The sequence below is a fragment of the Bos indicus genome, chromosome 11 (assembly GCF_029378745.1).
Source record: "Bos indicus isolate NIAB-ARS_2022 breed Sahiwal x Tharparkar chromosome 11, NIAB-ARS_B.indTharparkar_mat_pri_1.0, whole genome shotgun sequence".
Taxonomy (NCBI): domain Eukaryota; kingdom Metazoa; phylum Chordata; class Mammalia; order Artiodactyla; family Bovidae; genus Bos; species Bos indicus.
The window spans coordinates 99,170,826-99,198,140 of NC_091770.1; the positions used below are offsets into that span (position 1 = coordinate 99,170,826).

Here is a 27,315-nt window from a genome sequence, read left to right on the forward strand (position 1 = left end):
ATATCATGGCAGAGGATACATGTTACCCACATGAAGTCACTAGTGATGTTAACCTTGCTCACTTGGGTAAGGTAGCGTTTGCCAGATGTCTACTCTGTAAAGTCACTTTTCTGTTCCCCTCCTCTATTTATCAGAAATGAGTCACTTGGTGTAGTCTACGTTCAGAGTGGGGGGTGTAGTGGAATTAAACTACCTCCTAAAAGGGGTAGCATATATGTGTATTACTGAACTTCTGTAAGGAAGATTGTTCCCTTTTTCCCCATTTGTTTTATGTATATATTTACTCACTCTTTCATTTATTTAGATCATGGACTCATTTATTTCATACTTTTTTTATACCTGTTCCAACTTTGGCCATGGGGCATCCTTTCAGATTTTTTATATGTCCCCATCCTTTTGTTTTCTGAGTGTTTTCTTACTCTTTGGCATTACAAGATGCTCCAGGCTCATCTAGTATTTTCCCCACCCCAGCTCTAGACTCAGTCATTTCTCCAAGGAGTCCTAATACCTTTCATTAGAGAATGATGTTAGAAATAAAGATCTGGATGTGTTCGCTGCTGCTGGGATGTTGTAGCATCTAGGCCTTCCCAGTGGACATAGCTAGGTAATATATGTACGTATGCTAACAGACCTGGTTGTAAATTTCACGTCGACTTTATTAGCTGTGAGATTTTTGGTAAGTTATTTAATCTTCCTAAGTGTTGGTAATTCCATTTGCAAAATGGGGATAGTAATGTTTGCCTTCCAGGATAGTTCTAAGGATCAAAATAATTAATGTCACTAAGTATGACTACAAATAATATAATTACAACTATAGTTTGTAACAGACATATGCTGTATTTATTACTTAGACATAGTTTTGTGTTATAAAGTCTGTAGAGATGAACTTGTGTGTGTGTGTGTTTTATAGGCACCTAAAGAGCAGAGAAAGGTTAGGTATTTTTATTTAAAACCCCTAGAGAGTCATTGAGAATGAAAAAATGATTCACTGTTCTTTTCATAGTCCAAGTTCAGCTGAAAAAGTGAAAGCTAGTAAAGATGTAGCTTCACCACTGAAGGAACTGGGTTTAAGAATCAGCAAGTTTTTGGTGAGTAAAAATTAGCACTGGCTTCAGTTTATTACCTGAAAGGTGGATATGCATGGTTTTACTGTTAGTGATTGTTGGTGAAAATTCAGTTTAATTCAGTTTTAGAGTTAACTAGAGCATATTATATTTCAAAAATGCTCAGGTAGCAACTCTTCTTGCTAAAAGCCACAAGTCAAGTTGCCTGACCCTGTTTACTGCACATCATAGAGTCGCCTTCAGCATGCTTGTGGTGTTCTTCAAGTTGACTAGATTGTATTTAAATACATAGCTGCTTCCTTTTAATTTTGGAAACCCAGATCATGCCTCCTGCTATGTTAATGTGCTTGGTGAATAAGCACGGTTGTTTCTGACATGTAAATTTAATTGGCATGTAAATTGCACATCAGTGGCTGCTCCTTTTTTCTCCTATTGAGTTAAAATCGTTACGTTTATGAAATCTTTTAAAAGAATTTTTGTTTATTCAAGTTCTGTGTTCATTCCAGAGGACAGAACTTTAGGTTGCTTTGCATACTCCTTGTGGTTTCTGACCCGAGGTGACTGTTCCTCCCTTATGGCTTCTGTTTGTAGGGTCTTGATGAAGAACAGAGTGTGCAGTTACTCCAGTGTTACCTTCAAGAGGATTACAGAGGTACTCGGGACTCACTAAAGGTTTGTAGTTATGTCCAGCTGCCTTCTCCTGCATTTATCCTCTTCCTTGTTGATTTTAGACACTTCATATAGTTTTGGTACCAGTTCTCTGCAGCAGAGATGGGTGATTAGATACAGCCATTCTCAGGAAAAACCTTGTAAACTTGAAAAGACATATGCTTAAGTTGGTGTCCGTCCTCAGATGTGGAGGGGTTGAAAGGCCAAAGATTAATGTGTTAAGCATAGAATCACAGGGTGTCTGAGCTGAAAAGGACCTGAGACAACGTCTAGCCTTTCCAACCCCTGATTTTTCATATGAGAAAACTGAGGCCAGAGGACAGCGGCAGGAATTTAAGCACAGACTTGGATATACTTCGGTAAAAAACATATCCAGACATGAATGAGCAGTTTTAGTCTTGAAGGATAAGGTGAAGATGCTTACCTTTTTCTTTGTTAATTGATTTTTCTTATAAGATAGCTCTTTGACTGCCCTTTCTTCCTTCAGACGGTGCTGCAAGATGAGAGGCAGAGCCAGGCCTTAATCCTGAAGGTCAGTGCTAGTCACCATTTCCATTCTTTGATGTAAACTTGGGCAACAGCTGCTTGACCGAGTTCTCCTGAGCACTTTGACTTCTTGTTGAGTAAGCATTGATGTCGTAATGCAGAAGCTCATTAATTCATCTGTGAAACGAGGCTTTCCGCTGGACCCGACTGAAGCCTTTTTCCATAACAGATTCATCAGCCACTGGGAATGGGAACTGGTCCATGGATATTTTTACTCTAGGTCTAAATGCAGTAGGACTAATTTGAATATTTTAATTTATCTCCCCCAACCTCCAAAGTTGTCTTCATTTTGTTTATGATTTTCTTTGCTGTGCAAAAGCTTGTGACTTTGCTTAGGTCCTATTTGTTTATTTTTGCTTTGATTTATTTCTGTTGCCTTTGGAGACTGATCTAAGTGTTGAAAACATTGCTACAATTTACATCAGAGAATGTTTTGCCTTTGTTCTATTCTAGGAGTTGTTACGGTATCTTATTTTATATTTAAGTCTTTATGTCATTTTGAGTGTGGTATGAGGAAGTATTGTAACTTCTAACTTGATTTACGTGGCTGTTCAGCTTTCCCAACACCACTTGCTGAAGAGACTCTCTTTTCATCATCGTATATTCTTGCCTCCTTTTTTGAAGATTGACTGTAGATGCGTGGGTTTATTTCTGGGCTCTAATCTGTTCCATTGATCATATGTCAGTGTTTGTCCTAATGCCACGCTGTTTGCTTACTGTAGCTTTGCAGTATTGTCTGAAACTTGGGAATGTTATGCCTCCAGTTTTGTTCTTTTTCCTCAGAATTGCTTTGGCAATTCTGGGTCTTTTATGGTTCCATATACATTTCAGTATTATTTGTTTTACTTCTTTGAGAAATGTCATGGGTAATTTCATAGGGATTTCATTAAATCTGTAGACTGTTTTGGTATAGTATTGCTATTTTAATGGGCTTCCTTGGTTGCTTAGACAGTAAAGAATCCATTGTAACAATATTAACTCTGTCAGTCCAAGAGCATGGAATATCTTTCTATTTCTTTGAATCATCTTCAATTTCCTTTATCAGTGTTTCATATTTTATAGTTCTCAGCTTATAAGTTTTTCACCTCTTTGGTAAGGTATGTTCCTGAGTATTTTATTTTTTTGGTGTGATTTTTTATTAATTTTTTAGAAAATTTTACATTGAAGATTAGTTGATGTACAATATTGTGTTAGTTTCAGGTGTACAGCACAGTGATTCAGTTATCAGTTCAGTTCGGTCACTCAGTCGTGTCCGACTCTTTGTGACCCCGTTGGACTGCAGCACGCCAGGCCTCCCTGTCCATCACCAACTCCCAGAGCTTACTCAAACTCATGTCCATCAAGTCGCTGATGCCATCCAACCATCTCATCCTCTGTTGTCCCCTTCTCCTCCTGCTGTCAATGTTTCCCAGCATCAGGGTCTTTTCCAATGAGTCAGTTCTTCGCATCAGGTGGTCAGAGTATTGAAGTTTCAGCTTTAGCATCAGTCCTTCCAATGACTATTCAGGACTGATTTCCTTTAGAATGGACTGGTTGTATCTCCTCGCAGTCCAAGGGACTCTCAAGAGGCTTCTCCAACACCACAGTTCAAAAGCATCAATTCTTCCGCGCTCAGCTTTCTTTATAGTCCAACTCTCACATCCATACACGACTACTGGAAAAACCATAGCCGTGACTAGACGGACCTTTGTTGGCAAAGTAATGTCTCTGCTTTTCAATATGCTATCTAGGTTGGTCATAACTTTTCTTCCAAGGAGTAAGTGTCTTTTAATTTCATGGCTGCAGTCACAATCTGCAATGATTTTGGAGCCTAGAAAAATAAAGTCTGATACTGTGTCCACTGTATCCCCATCTATTTGCCATAAAGTGATGGGACTGGATGCCATGATCTTAGTTTTCTGAATGTTGAGCTTTAAGCCAACTTTTTTACTCTCCTCTTTCACATTCATCAAGAGGCTCTTTAGTTGTTCTTCGCTTTCTGCCATAAGGGTGGTGTCATCTGCATATCTGAGGTTATTGATATTTTTCCTGGCGATCTTGATTCCAACTTGTGCTTCATCCAGCCTAACGTTTCTCATGATGTACTCTGCATATAAGTTAAATAAGCAGGGTAACAGTATACAGCCTTGATGTACTCCTTTTCCTATTTGGAACCAGTCTGTTGTTCCATGTCTAGTTCTAACTTGCTTCCTGACCTGTGTACAGATTTCTTAAGAGGCAGATCAAGTGGTCTGGTATTCCCATCTCTTTCAGAATTTTCCACAGTCGATTGTGATCCACACAGTCAAAGGCTTTGGCGTAGTCAATAAAGTAGAAATAGATGTTTTTCTGGAACTCTCTTGCTTTTTCGATGATCCAGCAGATGTTGGCAATTTGATCTCTGGTTCCTCTGCCTTTTCTAAAACCAGCTTGAACATCTGGAGGTTCATGTATTGTTAAAGCCTGACTTGGAGAATTTTGAGCATTACTTTACTAGTGTGTGAGATGAGTGCAATTGTGCAGTAGTTTGAGCATTCTTGGCATTGCCTTTCTTTGGGATTGGAATGAGAACTGAGCTTTTCCAGTCCTGTGGCCACTGCTGAGTTTTCCAATTTGCTGACATATTGAGTACACCACTTTGACACAACATCTTTCAGGATTTGAAATAGCTCAACTGGAGTTCCATCATTCCACTAGCTTTGTTTGTAGAGATGCTTCCTAAGGCCCACTTGACTTCTCATTCCAGGATGTCTGGTTCTAGGTGAGTGATCACACCATCGTGATTATCTGGGTTGTGAAGATCTTTTTTGTATAGTTCTTCTGTGTATTCTTGCCACCTCTTCTTAATACCTTCTGCCTCTGTTAGGTCCATACACCATTTCTGTTCTTTATTGAGCCCATCTTTGCATGAAATGTTCCCTTGGTATCTCTGATTTTCTTGAAGAGATCTCTAGTCTTTCCCATTCTATTGTTTTCCTCTATTTCTTTGCACTAATCCCTGAGGAAGGCTTTCTTATCTCTTCTTGCTGTTATATGAATACATATATATCCATTCTTTTTCATGTTCTTTTCCCACATAGGTTATTATAGAATATTGAGTAGAGTTCCCTGTGCTATATAGTAGATCCTTGTTGATTATCTTGTTGTGGTTTTAAAAGGGTTTTTTCTTTTACTTTCCCTGCCTGATAATTTCATTGTTAGTGTAAAGAAACACAGTAGATTTCTTATGTTAATCTTGTATCTTGCTACCTTGCTGAATTTGTTTATCAGTTCCAGTAGTTTTTGTGTGGAATCCTTAGGGTTTTCTATATATAGGATCATGTCAGATGCATATAATGACAGTTTTACTTCTTTTCCAATTTGGATACCTTTTCTTTTTCTTTTCTGATGGCTGTGGCTAGGACTTTCAATCCTGTGTTGACTAGAAATGGTGAGAGTGGGCATAGAATCTCATTTTAACATGGAATTTGACCATGAATTCTGAAGTAGTTTCCTGTTTAATGAGAACTGAGTACATCAGTTGCAAGCAATTAGGACATACACTAGTGATATTTTTATGTATGCTTTCATGTATTTGGCCTGTCAGTTTATAGCATTATTTGTTACTTGAATGCTGAACTAAGAAATCATGCTAGACAACTTATTTTTATTATTAAATAATTCCTTTTATCTTGTATGACTTCACTTGTATCCTAGTTCAAGAAGATCTTTTGCTTTTTTGGCTTAACACTGTTTGCATTTCTGTAATTTCTTATATAGTTCAAGGAATTATATATGCAGTTTTTTAGGAACTTCTTTCACATTTTTAAGTGATTTCTTTGTCAGTAAATTTAAAATTGAATATCTTCTATGCAGAGGTGAGTAACTGATTTTGAATCTTTGGGTTCTTCCCAGATTGCAGATTATTACTATGAAGAAAGAACCTGTATTCTTCGTTGTGTCTTACACCTTCTCACTTATTTCCAAGATGAAAGACACCCCTATAGGGTAAGCCCATTTAGTCCTCTTGGTTCTCTTGACCCTGTAAAATTTAGTCCTTTTTTAAATAATTTATTCATATTTCTGTTCATTTGAATATTTACCTTTTACAAAAGATGCAAGTTACCCTGTTTTGAATTTTTTTAAGGTTGAATATGCCGACTGTGTGGATAAATTGGAAAAGGAGCTAGTTACAAAATATAGACAGCAGTTTGAAGAGCTTTATAAAACTGAAGCACCAACGTGGGAGACACATGGAAACCTCATGGTATGTGGTTATTGGACCCTCCTGTAACTCTGGAGAATTGTGTATCTTTGCTTATACAGCTCTAGGTTATATTATTTATTTACTTACTAACTTAAAACATTTATAGATTATCACTCTTTAGAAAAGTTTGAAGATGTCATATGAATCACAACATTAACTATGGTACTTAATTTGGACTTTTCTTTTGACTTTGTCAATCCAATTAATTTTTTTTTCTTACCTGAAATATTCTTTTAATGGTTAATGAAACTCTCAACCCAAGATTTCATCTTCATTATCCTCATCTATTAAGTGTATGACATTGAGTCTAATTGCTTTATCCTAAGTCTTAAACCAATCTGCATTTATAGATTTATAAATTAGAATATAATCTTTTATGTTTTGAAAACAGTACATGTTTATTAAAACAATTCAGCCAAAATATAGACAGTAATTATTTAAAGTATTTAATTGAAGAAAAGGGCTCACTTACAGAACAAAAGCATAAATTTCTCAGGAATAAGCTTATGACAATCCAGAATTTAAGTGAATAGAACTTTAAAATGCTAAAAGGAATATCAACCAAATGGAAAGACATGGCACACTCTTGAAAATGAAAACTCAGCACTGAGTGTCAGGCCTTATTTTTACCTATAAATTTAGTGTGATTCTAGAAGAAATACTAACAAGTATTTGCTTTGCCTTTTATTTTGGAACTAGACATATGGTTCTAGAATTTATTTGAAAAATACAGTAAGTAACAGTAACCAGGAAATTTTTGAGAAAGGAAGATTAATTTTATTATAAATAAGACTAAAATAATTTAAAGATGGCATTGGTACATGAGTAAATAGACTGAAGACTAGCACATAGTAAGTAAAATGTCTAGTATGGACCAAATGCTGATAGGAAATTAGTGTATGGTAAAGGTGACATTTTGAATTAATTAATAAGTTATTCAGATCAATAGTGTTGGAACTACTGGGTAACCATCTGGAGAAAAATCTATTATTTCTCTTTCTCTCATTCCTTCTACCAGAGGAAAACCAGAGAGGGATCAATGATTTAAAATTTAAAAATTCAACCATAGAAGTACTAGAAGAAACATGGGAGGTGATTTTGTTTTTATGGGGAGTGGAGAAGACTTTTAAAAGTAAAACTCAAAAGCTGTTAAAAGATAAGCTCAGCAACATCAAATCAAAAACTTTTACAAGGCAAAACGCCAAAAATAGTGCTATAAGTAAAGTCAAAAGACAAACTCATAGCACAAAGGGTTCTTAAAATAGAAAGGATGCCTATAAATCAGTAAGCAAAACTGAAGAAAAAACAGGCAAATGATATGAACATATAAAACACTCACATCCAACAGTTGGGATAATGGGCACTTATATTTTACTGTTTGAATTTGTGTATTTTTCAGTGGAAAACACTATGATGATATCTAAAAATGGAAAAGCACGTATCGCTTGACCTAGTAGTTTCACTTGGAGTTTATTTCATAAATGCATCCACACTTACATTTTGAAGTGAGTAATCTGTAGCATCTCCCAGCTTTATTCAGGTATAATTCGCATCAGTAAAATTCACTCATTTTGAGTTTTGGCAGTTGTATATGGTTATATGCCCTAACCACCTTCGTGATCAATATACAGAACATTTCTGTCTACCTAGGAAGTTTGCTGTTAGTCTGTGACACCTGGCCCCCAGCAGCCACTAGTCTGAATGAATGAAAGTGTATGGCATATTGCCGGAAGGAAAGACAGATGCCTCCAACAGTGGTTGCCTCTGGGGATAGATTTGGATACCTGGGCAACAGAAATTGTAGGGAGAAGACTTTTTTTTAATCTTATTTTTATACATGTATTACCTAATAAAAATAACTTTAAGGATTCAAATGTGTTTAAAATCTGACTTCATCTCTCTCCCACTCACTTTTCTTCATTGGTTTTGCAGACTGAGCGCCAGGTGTCTCGCTGGTTTGTTCAGTGCCTTCGGGAGCAGTCCATGCTGCTAGAAATTATTTTCCTATATTATGCATACTTTGAGATGGCACCTAGTGACCTATTGGTGTTAACCAAGATGTTTAAAGAGCAAGGATTTGGTAGTAGGCAGACTAACAGGCACCTGGTAGATGAGACCATGGATCCTTTTGTGGATCGGATTGGGTAAGTGTGAATGAATTGAAGTCTTAGAACTTATTCAGTATTTAGAGCATTGACATTAGAGTGGTCTTGTGAGTGGGTGGGGGCGGGGCTAGATACTTTTTCACTTAATGGCTGGGGAAATAGATGAGTGTACTACCACTTTGCAGGTCATTCAGGGAATAAATACTTGGATTGAGAGGGATATCTTTTCTCAAAACAAGTATCGCTTTCTAGTCTATTACTTACTGTTTTTCATCTAGGGTTCATCGTTTCGTTTTGTGAAAAATCCATTGAGCAACTTATAGACCAAGCACTGTGCAAGTGCTAAGAAAACAGTGATAAATAGGACAGGTGTGTTCCCTGCCCTCTTTGAGGTCATAGTGTATATAGAGTTTTAGATTTTATGGAAATGGATAAATCCACATTTTGAGCCTATTCCCTCTATGAACAAAGATACACATTTGACCAGTGAGTTGATCTGGGCTAGATACAGTTGTTGGCTGTAGAAACATTTTGTACCGGATCTGTGCTTTGGTGGGCAGAAGCCACATGAGACTATCAAGCATTTAAAACATGGCTGGTAGACCTCCCTGGTGGAGCAGTGGTTAGGACTTTATGCTTCCACTGCAGGGGGGCACAGGTTTGATCCCTGGTCAGGGAACTAAGATCCTGCGTGCTGCACAATGCGGCCAAAAATAAATAAAATTTAAAGATAAAAGTTAAAACTAAAATAATATAAAATAAGGCTGGTCACAGAAATTCCCTGGTGGTCCAGAGGTTAGGATTCCGCACTCAAACTGCTGAGGACTCGGGTGCAATCCCTGGCTGGCCAACTACAATTCTGCAAACCATGTGGTATAGCCAAAAAGTAAAATATATCTGGTCAAATTGAGATGTGCTGGAAGTGTAAAATACCTACTGAGTTTAGAAGTCTTGAATATGAAAAAAGAAGGTAAAATAACTCAGTGTTTTTGACGCTGAAGTGTCTTACATTTTGCCTTATTCTCCGTTGAGGTTCAGAGTAGCATGTATGACACCATGACACTGTTTTTTTTCCAGCTACTTCAGTGCCCTTATTCTGGTGGAAGGCATGGACATTGAATCCTTGCATAAGTGTGCTTTGGATGACAGAAGAGAACTGCACCAGTTTGCCCAGGATGGACTTATTTGTCAGGTGAACTTGAAACAGCCTTATTTTTTCAGACTGTTTATGTAGTTAGTAGTAAGCTTTTAATCACTCAACTATATTGCCACATAAAATTTTCCTTATTGTGGAGTTTGTGGTTCTCCACTGTTAATTAAGGGACTTCCCTGGTGGTCCAGTGACTAAATCTCCCAGGCACCCAGGGCAAAGGGACCCGGCTTCACTCCCTGGTCAGGGAACTGCACCTGAGTCAACTAAAGGTCCCACATGCTGCAACTAAAGCTAGCACCTGCCACAGCGAAAAGTCAAGGTCCTGTGTGCGGCCGCTGAGTCCCGGCGTGGCCAGCTGTGTAATGAATACGTGGTTTTTAAAAAGCAGTTCATTGGATTTGGAAGAAATCTGAGATTTATTAATATTTGCACAGAGGTGATAGTTCAATCTGTGAGAATGAGTAGAGTCCCTCAGGGAGATGATAGAAGGACAAAAGGGGCCCAAGGACAGAACCTTGGGTGTATGCGTTTATGCAGCATGTGAAAGAGGAATAGGAAAGAACAGACAGGATGGACAGAAAGATAGAAAATGAGAGATCTGAGAAAGTTCTGGAAGGATCAGGAACATTTTTCTAGGAGTTTCCATTTGAACATATATTTTATCATCTTAAATTGACACAACTTAAAATCTAGAGAGAATTGTGGGTAAAGGGAAGAGTAATTGAGGGCTCTTATTAATGAAGTGGCTGGGGGCTTGGGGAGAGTGAAATGTTAGAATGGGAGAGAGGGGCACCCTAGACAGATGGACGACTTACTAAGCATGGTGAAAGATCCTCTGTGAGAGTCTTGACCCTTTGTGTTAAGTGACATGGATGTATCCTCTTTTGATTAGGATATGGACCGTTTGATGTTGACCTTTGGGGACATTCCGCATCATGCCCCAGTGCTTTTGGCATGGGCCCTCCTCCGTCACACCCTGAATCCAGAAGAGACAAGCAGCGTGGTCCGGAAGATAGGGGGGACAGCCATCCAACTGAACGTCTTTCAGTACTTGACCCGACTGCTCCGCTCGCTGGCCAGTGGGGGAAATGACGTGAGCATGCGAATGGGCAAAGAGCAGGGTGGATGCTCGTTGATGAATCATCATTGTAGTAATAATGACTGTCAGTGACGGGGATAACAATGATAACTTTGTAACCTTTATAGAGCCTTTATTGTGATAGACATTGTTCTCAGCATTTTCTGCGCAGTATCTTGTTTCATCCTCACAACACTTCTGTGTATTGGGAATTATTACCCTGTTTTACGGGTTAGGAAATTGAAACTGAGAAGGGATGGTGTTTGCCCACAGGAACAGTGAATTGGTGGGTCCCGCTTGAACCTTCTCTGACCCTTTGCCATCGTGTTATGCTGTGCCACTAAGTATCTCTTACAACTTTGGTCATAGTGACTGGATAAATCTTTGGAGAGGGCTTATTCATTCAACTGTAATGGGATGAATTAGAAATTCTTTTTGAGTCTTGTGTTGGGGCTTAGTTTGAGTGGCATGGTTTAATCAGCTTGTTTTGACATGCTGAATGAAACCTTAGCCAACTTGTTGGCGCTGGTTGATATATCTCAGTGACAGTTGAGGCAGCTGCTTCATTCCTACCAGCACATAGAGACTCTATCCTTTTTGTAGGCTGGAGGTGGTTTTCCTCCCTACGAAAACTTTGATCATTTTGAAAAGGGTTCCCTTGTGATGTTCTTGTCTGTACTGTAATGTGTATAGCTTCTGCTTTCTCTTTTCTTCCTTTGTCTTCCTGATTTTGGGACCAAGTTAGGAAAATTGTGAAGCCTCAGGTACTCTTCCCATTTGTTTAGAGAGACTGCATTAATGTGATGGGATCACGCCGAGCCTAGAGGAGAGTGCTGCTACTCAGAGCTCCCCCGACCCCTTGTCGTTACAGTGTACCACCAGCACTGCCTGCATGTGTGTCTACGGACTCCTTTCTTTTGTCCTGACCTCCCTGGAGCTGCACACCCTGGGCAATCAGCAGGTCAGTGTCTGGCTTTCATGAGACTGTCTACACTGCCCAGCTTGCAGTCTTCTTCCTAAAATACTCCTTTGGAGCTGATATAACACAGACCCATATACTTCAAGTACAATTTGCTGTTTATTGCTGTTTTTTCCACTTACTATATTATAAAAAGATGCATATTAATGATTAAAAAGTCAGGAAGTGCTGATAAAAAGAAAAAACTGTAAGCCCACCACACAGAATAACCTGTGTTAACAGTTTGATATATTCCCTTCCAAATGTAAAAATATAGTAGTTCTTTAGAAATGGAATCACCATCTATATACTGTTCTACAACCTAATTTTTTACTCTGTAGTGCATTTGTCCCAAACATCCATGGATGCTAATAAATATTCTTGTGCAGTATTTTTAAAAAATGAAATATTTTAAAGATATACTGAAGGAGACAGATTTGTGTAATGAACCCTCATGCTCCATCACCAGCTTCCAAATGATCGATGGACAGCTGATTGTACTCATTTCTGCCCCTTCCCTCCTTGGTTACTTTTCTTTCAGAGGATAATTACTTTACACTACAGTGGGTTCTGCCATACAGCAAGATGAATCAGCTATAGGTATACATATATCGCTTCCCTCTTGAACCTCCCTCCCACCTCCTTGGTTATTTTGAAGCAAATCCTGGACAGTATTTGCTTTATACACATATTTTAGTGAAGCTTCACAACCTTTATCATATCTAGGAAAACATATCTTCAAATAAGGTAGGACTCAAATTTCTCGTTGTAAATGTCATAAGTTTATCATAAGTTTGTATTAGGATCTAAATAGATCTATATATTATTGGCTGATAAGTATGTCAGATTTCGTTTAGTCTGTAGCTGTGCTGTTAATTATGGTATCCACAAACCACATCATTGTCTCCATCCACTAGTTCCCTAGAGCAGCATCCCAGACTTTTATGGCACCAGAGACCGCTTTTGTAGAAGATAATTTTTCCACGGACAGAGTGGGTGGGGGTGTGGTTCAGCTAAGCTGGGCCTAGTAATACCTCTCATTTACATGCATTGTAAGATTTGCAGTTTGTTTCCATGTACATGATCTTAACATTTAATCCTTAGGACAACATTGTGAGGCAGGTAATATTTTCACCCTGTTAGAGTTTGAAGTTCAGAAAGGTTAATTTGCTTACCATCTTACAATTCCTTACTTTTTAACCCCAGAATTCTTTCTGACATACTATATGAAGGTATTATTCATGTTTTTATTTTATTTTAATTTTATTTTTTTATTTTTATTTTTTTACATGTGTTCCCCATCCTGAACTCTCCTCCCATGTTTTTATTTTAATAGAATGCAGCTAAAAAAAAAAAAAAGACTGGTTCAACCAGGAAAAGTAAGCCATTTTCTTCCCTCCTCAACAGGATGTAATTGACACAGCATGTGAAGTCCTGGCAGACCCTTCTCTCCCAGAACTGTTCTGGGGAACAGTAAGTATGTCAGAGGGAGTCAGGCTGTGGTGTTCTCTGTAGCAGAATTTGTTTTAGTTCTTAGACTAAGCTTTTAGGTCTGTTTTCTCATGTAATCTATACAAAAGTTGATAAATTAGATAATATCATCCAATTTTGTGTGTGGGGAAATGTGATGCTCAGAGATGGAAAGTTACTTGCCTGAGCTAGTCACCACCGCTAGATAGGGTCAAGATGTAGTTCTATCTGACTTGAGTCCCTAGTCCACATTATTAGCCAGTGTGTCCTCTCTCCTACCCACCAAGTCTTTTTTTCACATCAAGAGTCTCAGACACCAGTAGTGCTCTAATTCCTGAACATACCATTGGGTGATTGTAACTGTCTTAGAAATTCTCAGAGTACTGTTATGTGTTAGGGTGAGGATTCGGCTTTGGAGAGAACAGTTTCTCACTGGTATTTAGTCTTAGCATTGACAGCAGCCTCAAGCCTCAAGGCCCAGGTGATGAATAAATGTTTCTCTTGGAACTATGGCCTGAATGCTTTGCCTGTGTATTGCACCCTCTTTCTCCTGAGGTGGTGGGAAACAAAATGCAGATTAGGATATGATGCTCACGTGTGGTGCTAACTGCTGACAGGCTGTGGGTGCTTTTCATATCAGTGGAAGCAGATCATGTACAGCTACATTGTGTTTTCCTGTGGCGAGGATTCCTAGCAGAGGTCACTGCAGGCAGCAGTAGTCTCCCTTCAGGGTCTCACTCAGTTGTTGAAGCCTCTTTCACTGGATGTTTAACATGGAAGTTTTAAATTATTAGAGAAATGCCGTCTACCTAAAGAAAAGGATTTATTTTATATTTTCTTATGGTTGCTGGGCAGTTCAGAGATGTGTTAATTTCTGGATAACATGAAGGTCAGTGACTTCTCCCCTTCTGCCATAGGAACCAACCTCTGGTCTCGGGATCATTCTGGACAGTGTATGTGGAATGTTTCCCCATCTCCTGTCTCCACTCCTGCAGTTGCTTCGAGCCCTTGTATCAGGGAAGTCTACTGCTAAGAAGGTAGGTTATTCAGTTAGATGCCTAAATAGAATGGGAGATGTTTTTTAGAAATCCTTTTTGCTTTTCACGTTGCAGTTCCACTGCCATGGCAAGAATTAGTCTGCAGTTGAATGAAAAATGCTGATGATAGTTCCTCAGTTCTATAAAATTAAATTTTCTTGAGTACCTATTAAGTATCTACCTATAGATATTGTGGGAGTAAGACAAAATGTGAAGTTCCTTAATATCTAGTTAGAAGAGAATAATGGATATAAGAATTAAGTAGTAAAGCTAGGTGGGCTTCCCTGGTGGCTCAGCCGTAAAGAATCTGCCTGCCAATGCAGGGGATTGGGTTTGATCCCTGGGTCATGAAGATTCCCTGGAGAAGGAAATGGCAACCCTCTCTAATATTCTTGCCTGGGAAATCCCATGGACAGAGGAGCCTGGTGGACTATATAGTCCATGAGGTCACAAGAGCTGGACATAGCCTAGTGACTAAATAAGAACCATAAAGCCAAGTGGTATGTAATTTATGTCATCTGAGTGGTCAAGACCATACTGTTCAGGAGAGACAGCGGTCTGTGGAGTGAGAGGGTCCTTGAGTTGGGCGTTAAAGAATAAGAAGGGTTTGACTTCACAAGGAGTGCTGAGGCAAGTCTCAGAAGAGTCCTAGGGATGGCTCTGTAGGAATTTTGAGAGTCAGCACATACACAGTCTGGCTAAAAGAGCAGAAAAGCAGATGGGAGGCCCCTTAAATGTCCCTCAGTAAATGTATAGCTCTTTGTTTTTTGTTCCTGTGTGTTGGCAGGTGTATAGTTTCTTGGATAAGATGTCTTTCTACAATGAACTCTATAAGCACAAGCCCCATGATGTGATCTCCCACGAAGATGGAACCCTTTGGCGGAGGCAAACACCCAAACTCCTTTACCCTCTAGGTGAGAGAGACAGATGACCCTGACTCAGTAGCCTCTTCCACGGCGTCTGTGTTGACCTGACTGCTGTTTTAATGTTTCATGGCAGGTACCTTTAAAGTGGATCCTCTCCTCCACTGTGCTTGTTGATTTCCTGATAAATTATTGGTTTCTTACTGTTTTACATCATTTGATCGTGTTACTTCAGAAATAGTGCTTGTTCATTATAACAAAGGAGACAGCGCAGAGCTATGTTTTTAAATGTTCGAATCTTTTCAGGCCCATCCTCATCAGATGGTTACTGTTCCGTGTGGTGTATATCCTCTGACACATCTCTGTGTTCTCTCACAGGTTCTCTGCAAATCGATTTTATTACATGTAGATCTGACTCATTCTTTTTAGTAACTATATAATTATTCTTGAAGTTTCATATTTTTTTATCTTTCACCTTCTAGAGGACATTTAGGCTATGTCAGGTTTTTGCCACTACAAACAGTGCTTCTCTGGGGACATATACCTTTATGTCCTGGTGGTTTTACTTTTTAGTACATAGAATCCCTAAAGTGGGACTGCTGGGTAAAAGGGTGTATGCAATAAAATTTTTAAATACATGTCCACTGACAGATGAAATGGATTTTCTAAAATGCAGTATATATAGATAAGACACCAAGTTTTCTTAGGAGCCAAAATTTGGAGAGTATTATTCAGCCTTAAAGAGAAAAGGAATTCTGACACATGCTATGTATAACATGGGTGAACCTTGAAAACACGGTACTAAATGAAGTAGAACAGTCCGGAAAGGTTAAATACTGTAGGATTCCATGCATATGAGGTACTTAGAGTAGTTCAATTTATAGTGACAAAAAATAGAATGGTAGCTGACAGGGGCTGGGGGCTGGGATAATGGAGATTACAGGTTAATGGGTACAGAATTTCAGATTTGCATGATGAAAACAGATCTTTGGGTTGATGGTAGTGAGGGTTGCATAACCATGTGAATGTACGTAATGCCACTGGCCTGGCAACTTAGAAATGGTTAAAATGGTAAATTTTATCTATTTTTTTTACCACAATTTGAGAAAAATGGTAGAAAAAAAATTTTTTTTTTAATATTCCTAAGTATTTTATTCTTTCCATTGCAATGGTGAATGGAATTGTTTCCTTAATTTCTCTTTCAGTTTTCTCATTATTAGTGTATAGGAATGCAAGGGATTTCTGTGTGTTGATTTTATATCCTGCAACTTTACTATAGTCATTGATTATTTCTAGTAATTTTCTGGTGGAATCTTTAGGGTTTTCTGTGTAGAGGATCATGTCATCTGCAAATAGTGAGAGTTTTACTTCTTCTTTTCCAATTTGGATTCCTTTTATTTCTTTTTCTGCTCTGATTGCTGTGGCCAAAACTTCCAAAACTATGTTGAATAGTAATGGTGAAAGTGGGCACCCTTGTCTTGTTCCTGACTTTAGAGGAAATGCTTTCAATTTTTCACCATTGAGGATAATGTTTGCTGTGGGTTTGTCATATATAGCTTTTATTACGTTGAGGTATGTTCCTTCTATTCCTGCTTTCTGGAGAGTTTTTATCATAAATGGATGTTGAATTTTGTCAAAGGCTTTCGATTGTGTTGAATTAAGTTGTAGGAAAACAGCAATTTCCTTTCCTGCTGGCAGCATGTGAGAGTAACCTGTTAACAGTTGTAAGCACTTGTATATTCCACATGCTCAAGGAATAAAATGTGGGAGGCACAGCCTTACTCTTCTAATCTTTGCATCGCTAGTGACTTACCTGGTGACCTGGGCACCTGCTGTCCTGTAAGGTGGTCTTCCTATAGTCATCATGTGAGTGGAGAACCACTCTGCACTCGATTGTTTTTCAGACACGTGGAAAGACTCACTTCCCCTATGACAGTTGAGAGCTTTTGTTTTTGTCCCTTTTTAATGCAAAAAGCTGTAACAGTAGTGGGTACTAAGAAGAGAGTCTGTACATCTCTGTGGGATTAGATATTGCTGTCTGTCATAGGAATCTCCTCTTCCTAGTAGACTAATTTCTCTTTCTTCTTTAGGGGGTCAGACCAACCTTCGCATACCTCAAGGCACCGTGGGCCAAGTGATGCTGGACGATAGGGCCTACCTGGTGCGCTGGGAATACTCGTATAGCAGCTGGACCCTCTTCACCTGCGAGATTGAGATGCTGCTGCATGTCGTTTCCACTGCAGGTGAGCTCAGCTCAGAGAGCGATCGCTGTGAGAAGAAAAATGGTCATGGTTAGAGGATTTGGAAGGCAGAAACTTTCAAGATAAGATTCAGAACTTTCCAGGTTGTGATTAGCATCATTTATCTGGGTCTCAGAGACTATTCAGTGATCTTAAAGGAGTTGTTTTCATTGAGATCACAACTTTTCCCCCTCAGATGTGATTCAGCACTGCCAGCGGGTCAAACCCATCATCGACCTGGTCCATAAGGTCATCAGTACAGACCTGTCGATAGCAGACTGTCTCCTGCCCATCACGTCCCGCATCTACATGCTGCTGCAGCGGTCAGTATCTGGTCCCTCCCACTGGGTCAGAGGCTGCACGCAGCCCATGGTGGGAAACCCTGGTGTGATATCTGTCCACAGCAGAGGGATTTCCTATTTTCATTTCCTGCTGCCAGGAGGGACCTGGGGAGAGAGGACTGGAAAATACTTGTGATGGAACAAGTCACTTTATTCATTTTACTGAGTGCAATGTACTGTTCTCCAACCAGGTTAACAACAGTGATCTCCCCGCCTGTGGATGTCATCGCTTCTTGCGTCAATTGCTTGACTGTTTTGGCTGCCCGGAACCCAGCAAAGGTGAGACACAGTCTTCCTAACAGCCCAAAAATGTCACGCATGGCATATACCTGAAGACACACCACAGACACTCGACTCTTCTTTTCCCTCTCCAGGTCTGGACTGATCTTCTTCACACAGGCTTCTTGCCTTTCGTGGCCCACCAGGTCTCCAGCATGAGTCAGATGATCAGGTGAGCCAGGTCTTGGGGGTAGAGTGTATTCCCGGGGAGTATCCCTTACATTTCAGATCTCAGCTAGCTTCATTAGTTTTAAAGGTGCTTCTCAGAGCCTTTGTATTCTGCTGCTTGCCTTTTCAGTCCTCTCACCAGAAATGAGTCAGGATGAGGCGAAGAAGGTGATGGGACTTGGGGCACAGAGGCTCTTTCCTTAGGCGAGCACTGATGTGGGTCAGTCTTTAAAGCTGAGGGAGAGAGGTAGTTCTCATCCAGCAGCAACCACCTTAGGTATGTGGAAGTTAACTTTCTAGTCTAGAGAATCCAGGGGTGTCTGGATCCAGAGGCTCAACTTCCCCTTTTTAAGCTGAGGTCACTCTGTACTTCTCTGTGTTTCATGGCCACGCAAGCTTGCTGATGCACCATTTATTAACACACAGGCTCCATCTCACTACCTGAGCGTTCTCTTCTTGCTCTCTCTTGCTAATGAGACAAACATGCTTGCTTCATGTTTATTTGATTTTTCACTTTTGAGGTTGTATATCAGTAAAGTCCTTAATGCTTCCCCTGGTTAATAAGTACCCTAGATTTGATTAATTCCTTTGCAGGGCTTTTTCATTTTATGCCCAAGTCATCGAGACAATAACAGGAATTATTACAGTTTATTGAAATTGAATTTACAGTTTATTGAAAGCATCCCATTATTTTTTTCCCCTTTGTCCCTCTGTTTTTTCCCAGTGCTGAGGGGATGAATGCTGGTGGGTATGGAAACCTCTTGATGAATAGTGAACAGCCCCAGGGCGAGTATGGGGTCACTGTTGCCTTTCTGCGCTTGATCACCACTCTTGTGAAGGTAAAATCTCATCAGATAGAAGCATCTGAAATAATTTTCCTATATCCCGTTACTGTAGTCATTTGTTTACAGGCCTAACAGTTGTCCTGAAGTTACAGTGATAGCAGTCTCTGTGTCCTGATTATTGTGTGCCTGACTTTATAGTAAATGCTTCATCTTTGTTAACTTATTTAATACTCAGAGTCCGTACAGCGTAATGCAGTGACTTCATAAAGTTATTTCTGACAAAGCCCAGGATAATATGTACACATTTCATCATGTCCCAGTATGTACATCATATGTTTACTTCTAAAATGGAGTTGGGGCTTCCCTCATAGCTCAGTCAGTAAAGAATCTGCGATGCAGAAGACCGAGCTTCGATTCCTGGGTTGGGAAGATCCCCAGGAGAAGTGAACGGCAACCCACTCTAGTATTCTTGCCTGGAGAATCCCTTGGACAGAGGAGCCTGGCAGGCTAGTCTATGGGGTCGCAAGAGTCGAAAACGACTGAGCGACTAAGCGCACACAAAGTGGAGTTGCAAAGTGTGACACAGCTTGTACTATGCAAGGTGCGTTCTGATGTTTTCTAACAAGCTGATCTCACAATCCGGTAATGAATCACAGCTCTGGTTGAAAAATACTTGTGTGGCATGGATTTGGGGGTCAAAATTAGGTTTACCTTTCAGGTTGACCACTTACTGGCTGTATGACCTTGGACAGGTATTAAATTTCTTAGCACGTCTCTGAACTGGTATGATAAATGATCTCTACCTCTTGGAGTTGAGAGGGCTCCACATGAAGAACGCTAAGCACGTGTGCTGCTTGCAAGAATCAGTCAATGAACGCTTAAATAGAAATGGTTCTGTGTAGAGATAGGGAAGTAGATATGTTTATATAAAGAAACCTTACTTTTACGATAAGGAAGCTGATGGTAACAAGTAATACTAGGACAAAGGATTTTGAGGATCAGATCTCCTTTCTGATACTTGAGTGATGGGATAGAATTTAGAGGGTGGTTGGTGATCATGACAGTGAACCTGGGTTTTTCCATTGTCAACAGTCTTGTATCCTCTGTGTTTCAGATGGACCTCTCTCCTGCTCAGGTTTAGCCTTCATCCTTCTCTTTCTTGTAGGTGCCTTTTGTGATATTGTCACATTGTCTTTTTAGTCCCTTTCTCTATTCTGGGGAAACCTATGACTTGGATTCAGTTGAACTAGAGTATTCTGATGTTTGTTGTTGTTGTTTTTTCCCCCCACTGATAGCCAAGGTTTGCCCAGGTTTCTTTTGGATATGTGGTCTTGGAGTCAAATCTCTAGTGGTAAAGTGACTTATTCTTAAGTGGCATATGCCCTCACGGCAAGATTTCTTGTAGGGGCAGCTTGGTAGTACCCAGAGCCAAGGGCTGGTGCCTTGTGTCATGTTTGTGCTGAAGGAGATGCTGCCAAGTTACCACAAGTGGCGATACAACTCCCATGGTGTGAGAGAACAGATTGGTAAGGAGAACATGGGCAGCGAAGATGGGAGGCTCCCTGGCCACCTTTCTTTCTTGGGATAAGGGTCATCACCCGAGGTTACATCACTCCTATGTCTTTTCTGGAGTCCAGGTTGCCTGATCCTGGAGCTGATTCATTCAATACTGAACCTGTGCCATGAGACAGACCTGCACAGCAGGTAGGAGGGGGGAGATTGCTAGCGCTTGGTACTTTGAGATGCTGCCACTCTGCAAGGGAAGACTCGGGCTTCTGCTCTGCACAGCTGGCTCGTTCTTCCAGAGAACTCAGCTTGGTTGGGCCCAGAGCTCAGTGCTCTTGGGGTTCAGATTTGCCTTCCACCAGCCTGTTTCTCCTTTATCCCTCTGAAGAGAGAAGAGCAAATGAAGTGGTAACAAGGTTGTCCCCAGTAAAATTATACACACACGTATTATGATCTTTACAAAAGGTGTATATGTCATAGAGAAATAGGGCAAGATGCCCTTCATAACCCTATTTCCCAGAGATGGCTGTTAACAAGTTAACATGTGTCTTCTAGGTTTTTTTCCCTCTGCCTGTACTTAATCTTCTGTAACTTTATTTCCATGCCACTACATGCAGATCTGTTTTGTTTTAATGGTTCCATGCATTCCACTCTATGGATTAATTGTGATTTGTTTCAGTAAGCATTTTCATTAATTGACGGATATTTAGATGGTTTCTCAGGGTCTGTTTAAGGAAAGAAATCAGAGTGGCTTCCTCTGGCAAAGAGCTGATTTGTATCACTGATGTCCAGTTGGTTAGATTAGGACAATACCCTTTACTTCCAGTAATAAATTTGGTGGCTCCCTGGTAACTCAGAACGTGTCTGTCTTCCAGTCACACCCCCAGCCTGCAGTCTCTCTGCATCTGCAGCCTGGCCTACACGGAAGCAGGACAGACAGTAATCAATATCATGGGCATCGGTGTGGACACCATCGACATGGTCATGGCTGCTCAGCCCCGCAGGTAGGCCTTCCTCTCCACCTTCCCCATGTGTCTTTATCGTGCCCGCATGTTGTAAGAACTGGAGCGTAAGAAAGACAACCTGTTCTTCCTAGGATGTAGCCTCTGTATAACCTACTGGCTGCTGTATAGACTGGCACACAGCAAAGGGAGCTGAGTGCGCCTCCTCTCCCCTAGTTTGGACTGGGGCCTCTAGAGCTGTTGAACTCTGGGACTGTTGTTGGAATCTCATTCATGAGAGCACATGTGTTGCGAATGAAGTCATGTTGTCTGAATCAACTTTGGTTTCCATTTGGCACCCTAGCGATGGGGCAGAGGGCCAGGGCCAGGGCCAGCTGCTGATCAAGACAGTGAAGTTGGCGTTCTCTGTCACCAACAATGTCATTCGGCTGAAACCGCCTTCTAATGTGGTGTCCCCTCTGGAACAGGCTCTCACACAGCATGGTATGTATTTTTCTTCTAATTAGCAGCATTTCTGCCCGTAAGTACATACTGCAGGCTGTGTTTTAGAGGTCAACAGTATTTTTGAAATTCGGTAATGATCACCAGTTGGACTTAGAAATAAGACTGTGTCATACTTTACGTCTGCTTCCCAGTGGTGATAGAATAATAGTAAAGAATACACGTTCAGAGTATCTCGGTTAAAATTCTGGCTCCAGCCAGCTTTGACCTTGGGCACCTTATTTTAACAACTATGCCTCAGATTTCTCGTCTATAAAATGGGGATAGTCACAGTATCTACCTTGTAAGATCATAATGAACATTCAGTTGCTGCCTGTAAAACCTGGTACCTAGTTAGTGTTGACTGTTATTACTCTTTGGCTTTAAACTACTCATTTAATCTCTTTGGGACCCAGTTTCCTTATTTTCAAGTAGGCATTTGGATGTCATCTACGACCTTTTTCTAGCTGTATCATTTTGGGATTTTAATGATTTTTTGCATTTAGTGCCATGTTGTATATAATGTGATGTCTTTTTTCCTACCCTGTTTGTTAAAAGACTATTTTCTAAAAAGTGTATCTAATTCTGCTCTTAATGTATTGGACTGAGCTGCTGCTGCTAACTCACTTCAGTCGTGTCCAACTCTGTGCGACCCCATAGCGGGCAGCCCACCAGGCTCCCCCTTCCCTGGGATTCTCCAGGCAAGATCACTGGAGTGGGTTGCCATTTCCTTCTGCAGTGCATGAAAGTGAAAAGTGAAAGTGAAGTCGCTCAGTTGTGTCCGACTCTTAGCGACCCCATGGACTGCAGCCTACCAGGCTCCTCTGTCCATGGGATTTTCCAGGCAAGAGTACTGGAGTGGGGTGCCATTGCCTTCTCCAGTTGGACTGAGCTATTTACCCCCAATCCTGCCTGTCCCCTTGGCTACTGAAGAAAGAGAATGACAGGGCCACCTGCATCCGCTTGGGCCCTCCAAGTACTCGAGAGTAAATTCCTTCATGTATGTGAGCTTTCTGAACAGAAACCTCTCCTAAGAGCTTGAACTAGGCATACTTTGCTGTCTGAACTGTTTCCTGTACTTCTTCAGGTGCCCATGGGAACAACCTTATTGCTGTTCTTGCCAAATACATCTACCACAAACACGACCCAGCTCTGCCTCGTCTTGCTATCCAGCTGCTGAAACGTCTGGCCACGGTAGGATCCCACCTAACAAGTCCAAGCCCCAGAAAACTGACTTTGTGCTTGAGAATAGTGTTTCTTCTAAGAGATGTAACTGACTTGGACTTTTAAAGTGATGTACCTATAGACACATACTCATTCACACACACTTTTTTTTCCTGATTATGAAAGACATACATACTCATTTTAAAATATTTGTTTAAATGTTACAGATAAACTTTTACAGAAAATTAAGGTCTCCTCTAATATCTCCTCTTTCTAAGAATTCCTGTGAGCAGATTGGTACACATTGCTCCAGGTTTCTTTTTATCCATGCTTATGTATTAAAGAATGTTTAGTGTGAGCTTTTGTTCTTTTCCAAAGCAGAATTCCACGATACATACAGTTTTGTGACTAGCTTTCTTCACTTAACACCACATCCTGCAGCCTTGCTGTATGGGCACACTGGGATCTACCTCATTCTCTAATTCTTGTGTGACGTGCCATAGCATGGATGGGTCCTAACTTATTTATGCTATTTTCTGTCTTACTGTTAAATAGTGCTGTAGTGAACATTCCTATCCACAGAACTCTGTAAACTTTTGTTTACAATTCCTAAAAATTAGTTAGATATAAATGAACATTTAAATTTCTATTAGATATTTTGAAATTAGCCTCCAGAAAGGATGTAACAGTTTATACTACCTAAGTCTCATATCCTTGCCACAGTGACTTCACCAGTTTTTTAATCCTTGCTAATCTAATAGGCAAATCAATGTTATCTTTTTTAAAAAGCTTTACATTTATTTAACCGTAAGAGAGGTTATGCATCTTTTTATGTTGATTACTATTTTCTCTGGGAATCATGGGGCATCTTTTGCTGTAGTTTGGTGTGATGTCCCTTTTGGCCCAGACCTGTCCATCTGGGTATTTCCCTCTCTGGCCTTTTCCAAGAGTTCCTCAGCACCTTTCTGCAGGTGCCTGTTGCGGTTTTTCTGGAGGTGGAGCTCTACCTGTGTGTCCCGGTCTCTGCCAGGTGGCGCCCATGTCAGTGTACGCCTGCCTGGGCAGTGATGCGGCTGCCATCCGAGACGCCTTCCTGACCCGCCTGCAGAGCAAGATTGAGGATATGCGCATCAAAGTCATGATTCTGGAATTCCTCACGGTTGCTGTAGAGACGCAGCCAGGCCTCATTGAACTGTTTCTGAATCTGGAGGTGAAGGATGGCAGCGATGGCTCCAAGGTGAGCCTGCACCTGGGATGAAGCTGGGACGTGGCCCTCTGGGAGGTGGGTGCTGGACTCTCCAGGTCCGGCTGTGGGCCAAAGCTGTGGGCCTGAGCTCTCACTGTCCCTCTGCAGGAATTCAGCCTCGGGGTGTGGAGCTGTCTCCACGCGGTGCTGGAGCTGATCGGTTCCCAGCAGCAGGACCGCTACTGGTGCCCCCCACTGCTGCACCGGGCAGCCATCGCCTTTTTGCACGCCCTGTGGCAGGACCGGCGGGACAGTGCCATGCTGGTCCTCAGAACCAAGTGAGTCTGACTCCAGAAATTCCTCAGTCTCTGGAGTGTGTGTCCTTGTCTATAAGATAAGGGGGCAGTCATTCTGGGAGGTTTGTTGTGAGAGGTCATGCTTAAAAGTGCTTCGTGCTTGGGTTATTGTGTGGGAGTTATTCTCTTTTTAAAGCTGCCCCAGCAGGTGTAATCTTTACTCTGATATGTTTACCTTAGAGTTCTACCTTTCAAATTCCCACCTTCTGCCAACCCCCAAAGCCATTGCTCATAAGAAACAGTAGTCAGATGAGGGTGACTTGCTCGAGCCATTGAACTGAATGGAACACGCTTTACTCTGGGTCCCTGTTTTGTCCATGGAACCGCTTTCTGTTTATGTATTATAGTCCGAACAGGTGACCTATGCAGCAGATGTTAGGGTTGGAACTGAGAAAATGTGGAGAGGTGACCACCAAGGGGAGGTGGAAAGAGGAGAAAAAGGACTGTATGAGAGAAAGTGTGATTTCTGCCATGTATTTTCTTTTCAGACCCAAGTTTTGGGAGAATCTAACGAGTCCGCTATTTGGTACGCTTTCTCCTCCCTCGGAAACATCTGAGGTGAGTGCTGAAGGGAGGGACAGTGGTGGAGAGGCCCTGGGAGTGAAGGCTGGGCTGAGACTGGGCTGTGGAAAATGTCTACCCCCACCTGACTAAATGACCAGCACGTTTTCTTCACCTGGAACTTCTTTCTCAGAGAAGCACTTGTCTCCTCTCCTTTGAAGTCTTGCTTTGGGAAGGAGGGTAGCATGCCCTGCTCTGTTGCTGGCTCTGTGGTCCCCACTCACTTCGAGACACTGGACCTGACGCTTCTGCTCTTGCAAGTTAGATGCCCACTCGCTAGGGAACGTGCTTTCTTGTTTGCTAGTGCCGGTCCCTGTTCTGGCCCACGTGGGAGGGAGGGGCCCCAGGGGAGAGGTTCTCACGACTCTCTGCTCTCCCCCTCCACAGCCCAGCATCCTGGAAACCTGTGCCCTAATCATGAAGATAATTTGCTTGGAGATATACTATGTAGTTAAGTGAGTCCTTTCCCCTTTTGAGACTTTAATCAGAGGTTTGTGGCGGGGGGACCCATGGAGTCTACTGCTGAGGGCGTGGCCAAATGAGCCCAGACAGAGGAGAGAGCTGGTTTGGAGCCATTTCTGGAGGGCCACGGATCCGTGTCCTTGGTCAGTCCATCGATGGCATTTGTGATTGTCAGAAAGAGTGATTGTGAAGCAAACTCCTTGTGCTCGGGATTTTATGGAGAAGGAACCCTGGAAAAGGCCTCAGCCTAACCCATTATGTTGAGCAAGAAGTGTGAGCCCCACACAATGGAGCTGATCTGGAGCCGTCTGCCTTTAAGCCCATGTGAGGTTGCTTTCTCTGCCTCAGCAAGGGTCAGTGCCCGTCACACTCCCGTCGGCATTTCTGCTAACCGTAGGTTTTATTTTTCTCCTGACACCCTAGGGGCTCATTAGACCAATCATTAAAAGATACACTCAAGAAATTTTCCAGCGAGAAGCGCTTTGCCTACTGGTCGGGGTATGTCAAGTCCTTGGCAGTTCACATGGCCGACACAGAGGGCAGCAGCTGCACCTCCCTGGTAGAGTATCAAATGCTGGTCTCTGCCTGGAGGATGTTTCTCATCATTGCCACCAGTCACGTAAGAACCTCCTGGGGCGAGTTTTGGTTTTGGTATCCTAGCAACAATATGCTGGGATGCTTAGCAGATACAGCCCCTTGGGCTAAAGAATGGTCAGGGTTTTTCTCTGAGAGCTAAAATGTAACAGGTTCTGTGCCAAATGTGGGGTGCTTGGATGCTTTTTGGCCAGCAAGGGGCCCTTAAGGAAAGTGCAGAGAAGGCATTATTTAAATCCCTTCAGATGTTCATAAAAGTTTCCCTTAGCTACCTTTGTGGATCTAGCTAGGTCTTGGAGACCCCTTCTGTCATCCACTTCTTGTGCACATGGATGATTGCCTCTCAACTGTGTGCCCTGGGGACGCTGGGTATATACTGGGTATATATATTTGTTGACTGGTCAGCAGGTAGCTATAATGGCTGCAGCAGTACCCTCTAGAGAACAGTGGTTTTCGTTGGCTCTAGAAACTGCATTCCCTGGTGTTCTTACAAAAAGATCAGAGGCCATTGTCTCTGCCGTGTGTCTACAGAGCATTGGTTTTTAGCGAGTTGATGTTTGAGAAGAATTTGCATTTTTCCTTGGCTTTTCTTTTGTGTGTGCTTTGACAACATCTTGCTGTATAGTAAGGACTTGATATTGACGTGTTTTGCTCTAGGGAATCCAAATTAGTATCTTGACTTTATAACTTCAGCTAAACAGTACCTTTTGTTCCAGGCACACTCTTACATCTTCCATGACTTGTTCCCTAGTGCCTGACTGGCCACAGCCTTGGAGGTGGGCTGTGGCACGGTGGTTTGGGACCCCTGATACTGTAGACACACCAAAAGGGTCAGTCGTCTCTGGGGAACTTTATGTGTCACCTTTCAGGTCCGAATGGGGCAGCAGTTCTTGAATTGCAGTTCTGAAAATCCCACCAACATCTTTTCCCCCAGGAAACCTATTTTGGTTTTGTCTAGGATATTGATCATCTTTTCATCCATTTAATAGATATTAGTGGAATGCTTACTGTATGCTAGGCACTGGGATACAGCAGTGAATAAGGTAGATACAGTCTTTGATCT

At 41.4% G+C, this 27,315-nt stretch overlaps 1 protein-coding gene across 2 annotated transcripts in view; it reads left to right on the plus strand.

Moving 5' to 3' along the window:
- NUP188 (nucleoporin 188) overlaps window positions 1–27,315 on the plus strand; it is a 43,235-nt gene that overhangs the window by 9,237 nt on the left and 6,683 nt on the right. Inside the window, exons 4-30 of one of the 2 annotated variants that reach the window (XM_070799373.1) lie at window positions 1,004–1,088; window positions 1,656–1,736; window positions 2,221–2,265; window positions 6,153–6,245; window positions 6,385–6,504; window positions 8,437–8,648; window positions 9,687–9,801; window positions 10,655–10,855; window positions 11,712–11,801; window positions 13,206–13,271; window positions 14,186–14,305; window positions 15,093–15,219; window positions 17,259–17,411; window positions 17,605–17,731; window positions 17,941–18,028; window positions 18,124–18,200; window positions 18,921–19,035; window positions 20,387–20,507; window positions 20,619–20,685; window positions 21,363–21,491; window positions 21,793–21,932; window positions 23,017–23,123; window positions 24,124–24,330; window positions 24,448–24,617; window positions 25,124–25,193; window positions 25,584–25,651; window positions 26,082–26,277. In XM_070799373.1, coding sequence (XP_070655474.1) covers window positions 1,004–1,088; window positions 1,656–1,736; window positions 2,221–2,265; window positions 6,153–6,245; window positions 6,385–6,504; window positions 8,437–8,648; window positions 9,687–9,801; window positions 10,655–10,855; window positions 11,712–11,801; window positions 13,206–13,271; window positions 14,186–14,305; window positions 15,093–15,219; window positions 17,259–17,411; window positions 17,605–17,731; window positions 17,941–18,028; window positions 18,124–18,200; window positions 18,921–19,035; window positions 20,387–20,507; window positions 20,619–20,685; window positions 21,363–21,491; window positions 21,793–21,932; window positions 23,017–23,123; window positions 24,124–24,330; window positions 24,448–24,617; window positions 25,124–25,193; window positions 25,584–25,651; window positions 26,082–26,277 — 3,190 coding nt within the window. Of the gene's footprint in view, window positions 1–1,003; window positions 1,089–1,655; window positions 1,737–2,220; window positions 2,266–6,152; window positions 6,246–6,384; window positions 6,505–7,903; window positions 8,010–8,436; window positions 8,649–9,686; window positions 9,802–10,654; window positions 10,856–11,711; window positions 11,802–13,205; window positions 13,272–14,185; window positions 14,306–15,092; window positions 15,220–17,258; window positions 17,412–17,604; window positions 17,732–17,940; window positions 18,029–18,123; window positions 18,201–18,920; window positions 19,036–20,386; window positions 20,508–20,618; window positions 20,686–21,362; window positions 21,492–21,792; window positions 21,933–23,016; window positions 23,124–24,123; window positions 24,331–24,447; window positions 24,618–25,123; window positions 25,194–25,583; window positions 25,652–26,081; window positions 26,278–27,315 lie in introns of those variants that run through there. The other variant, XM_070799374.1, reaches the window with a different exon arrangement.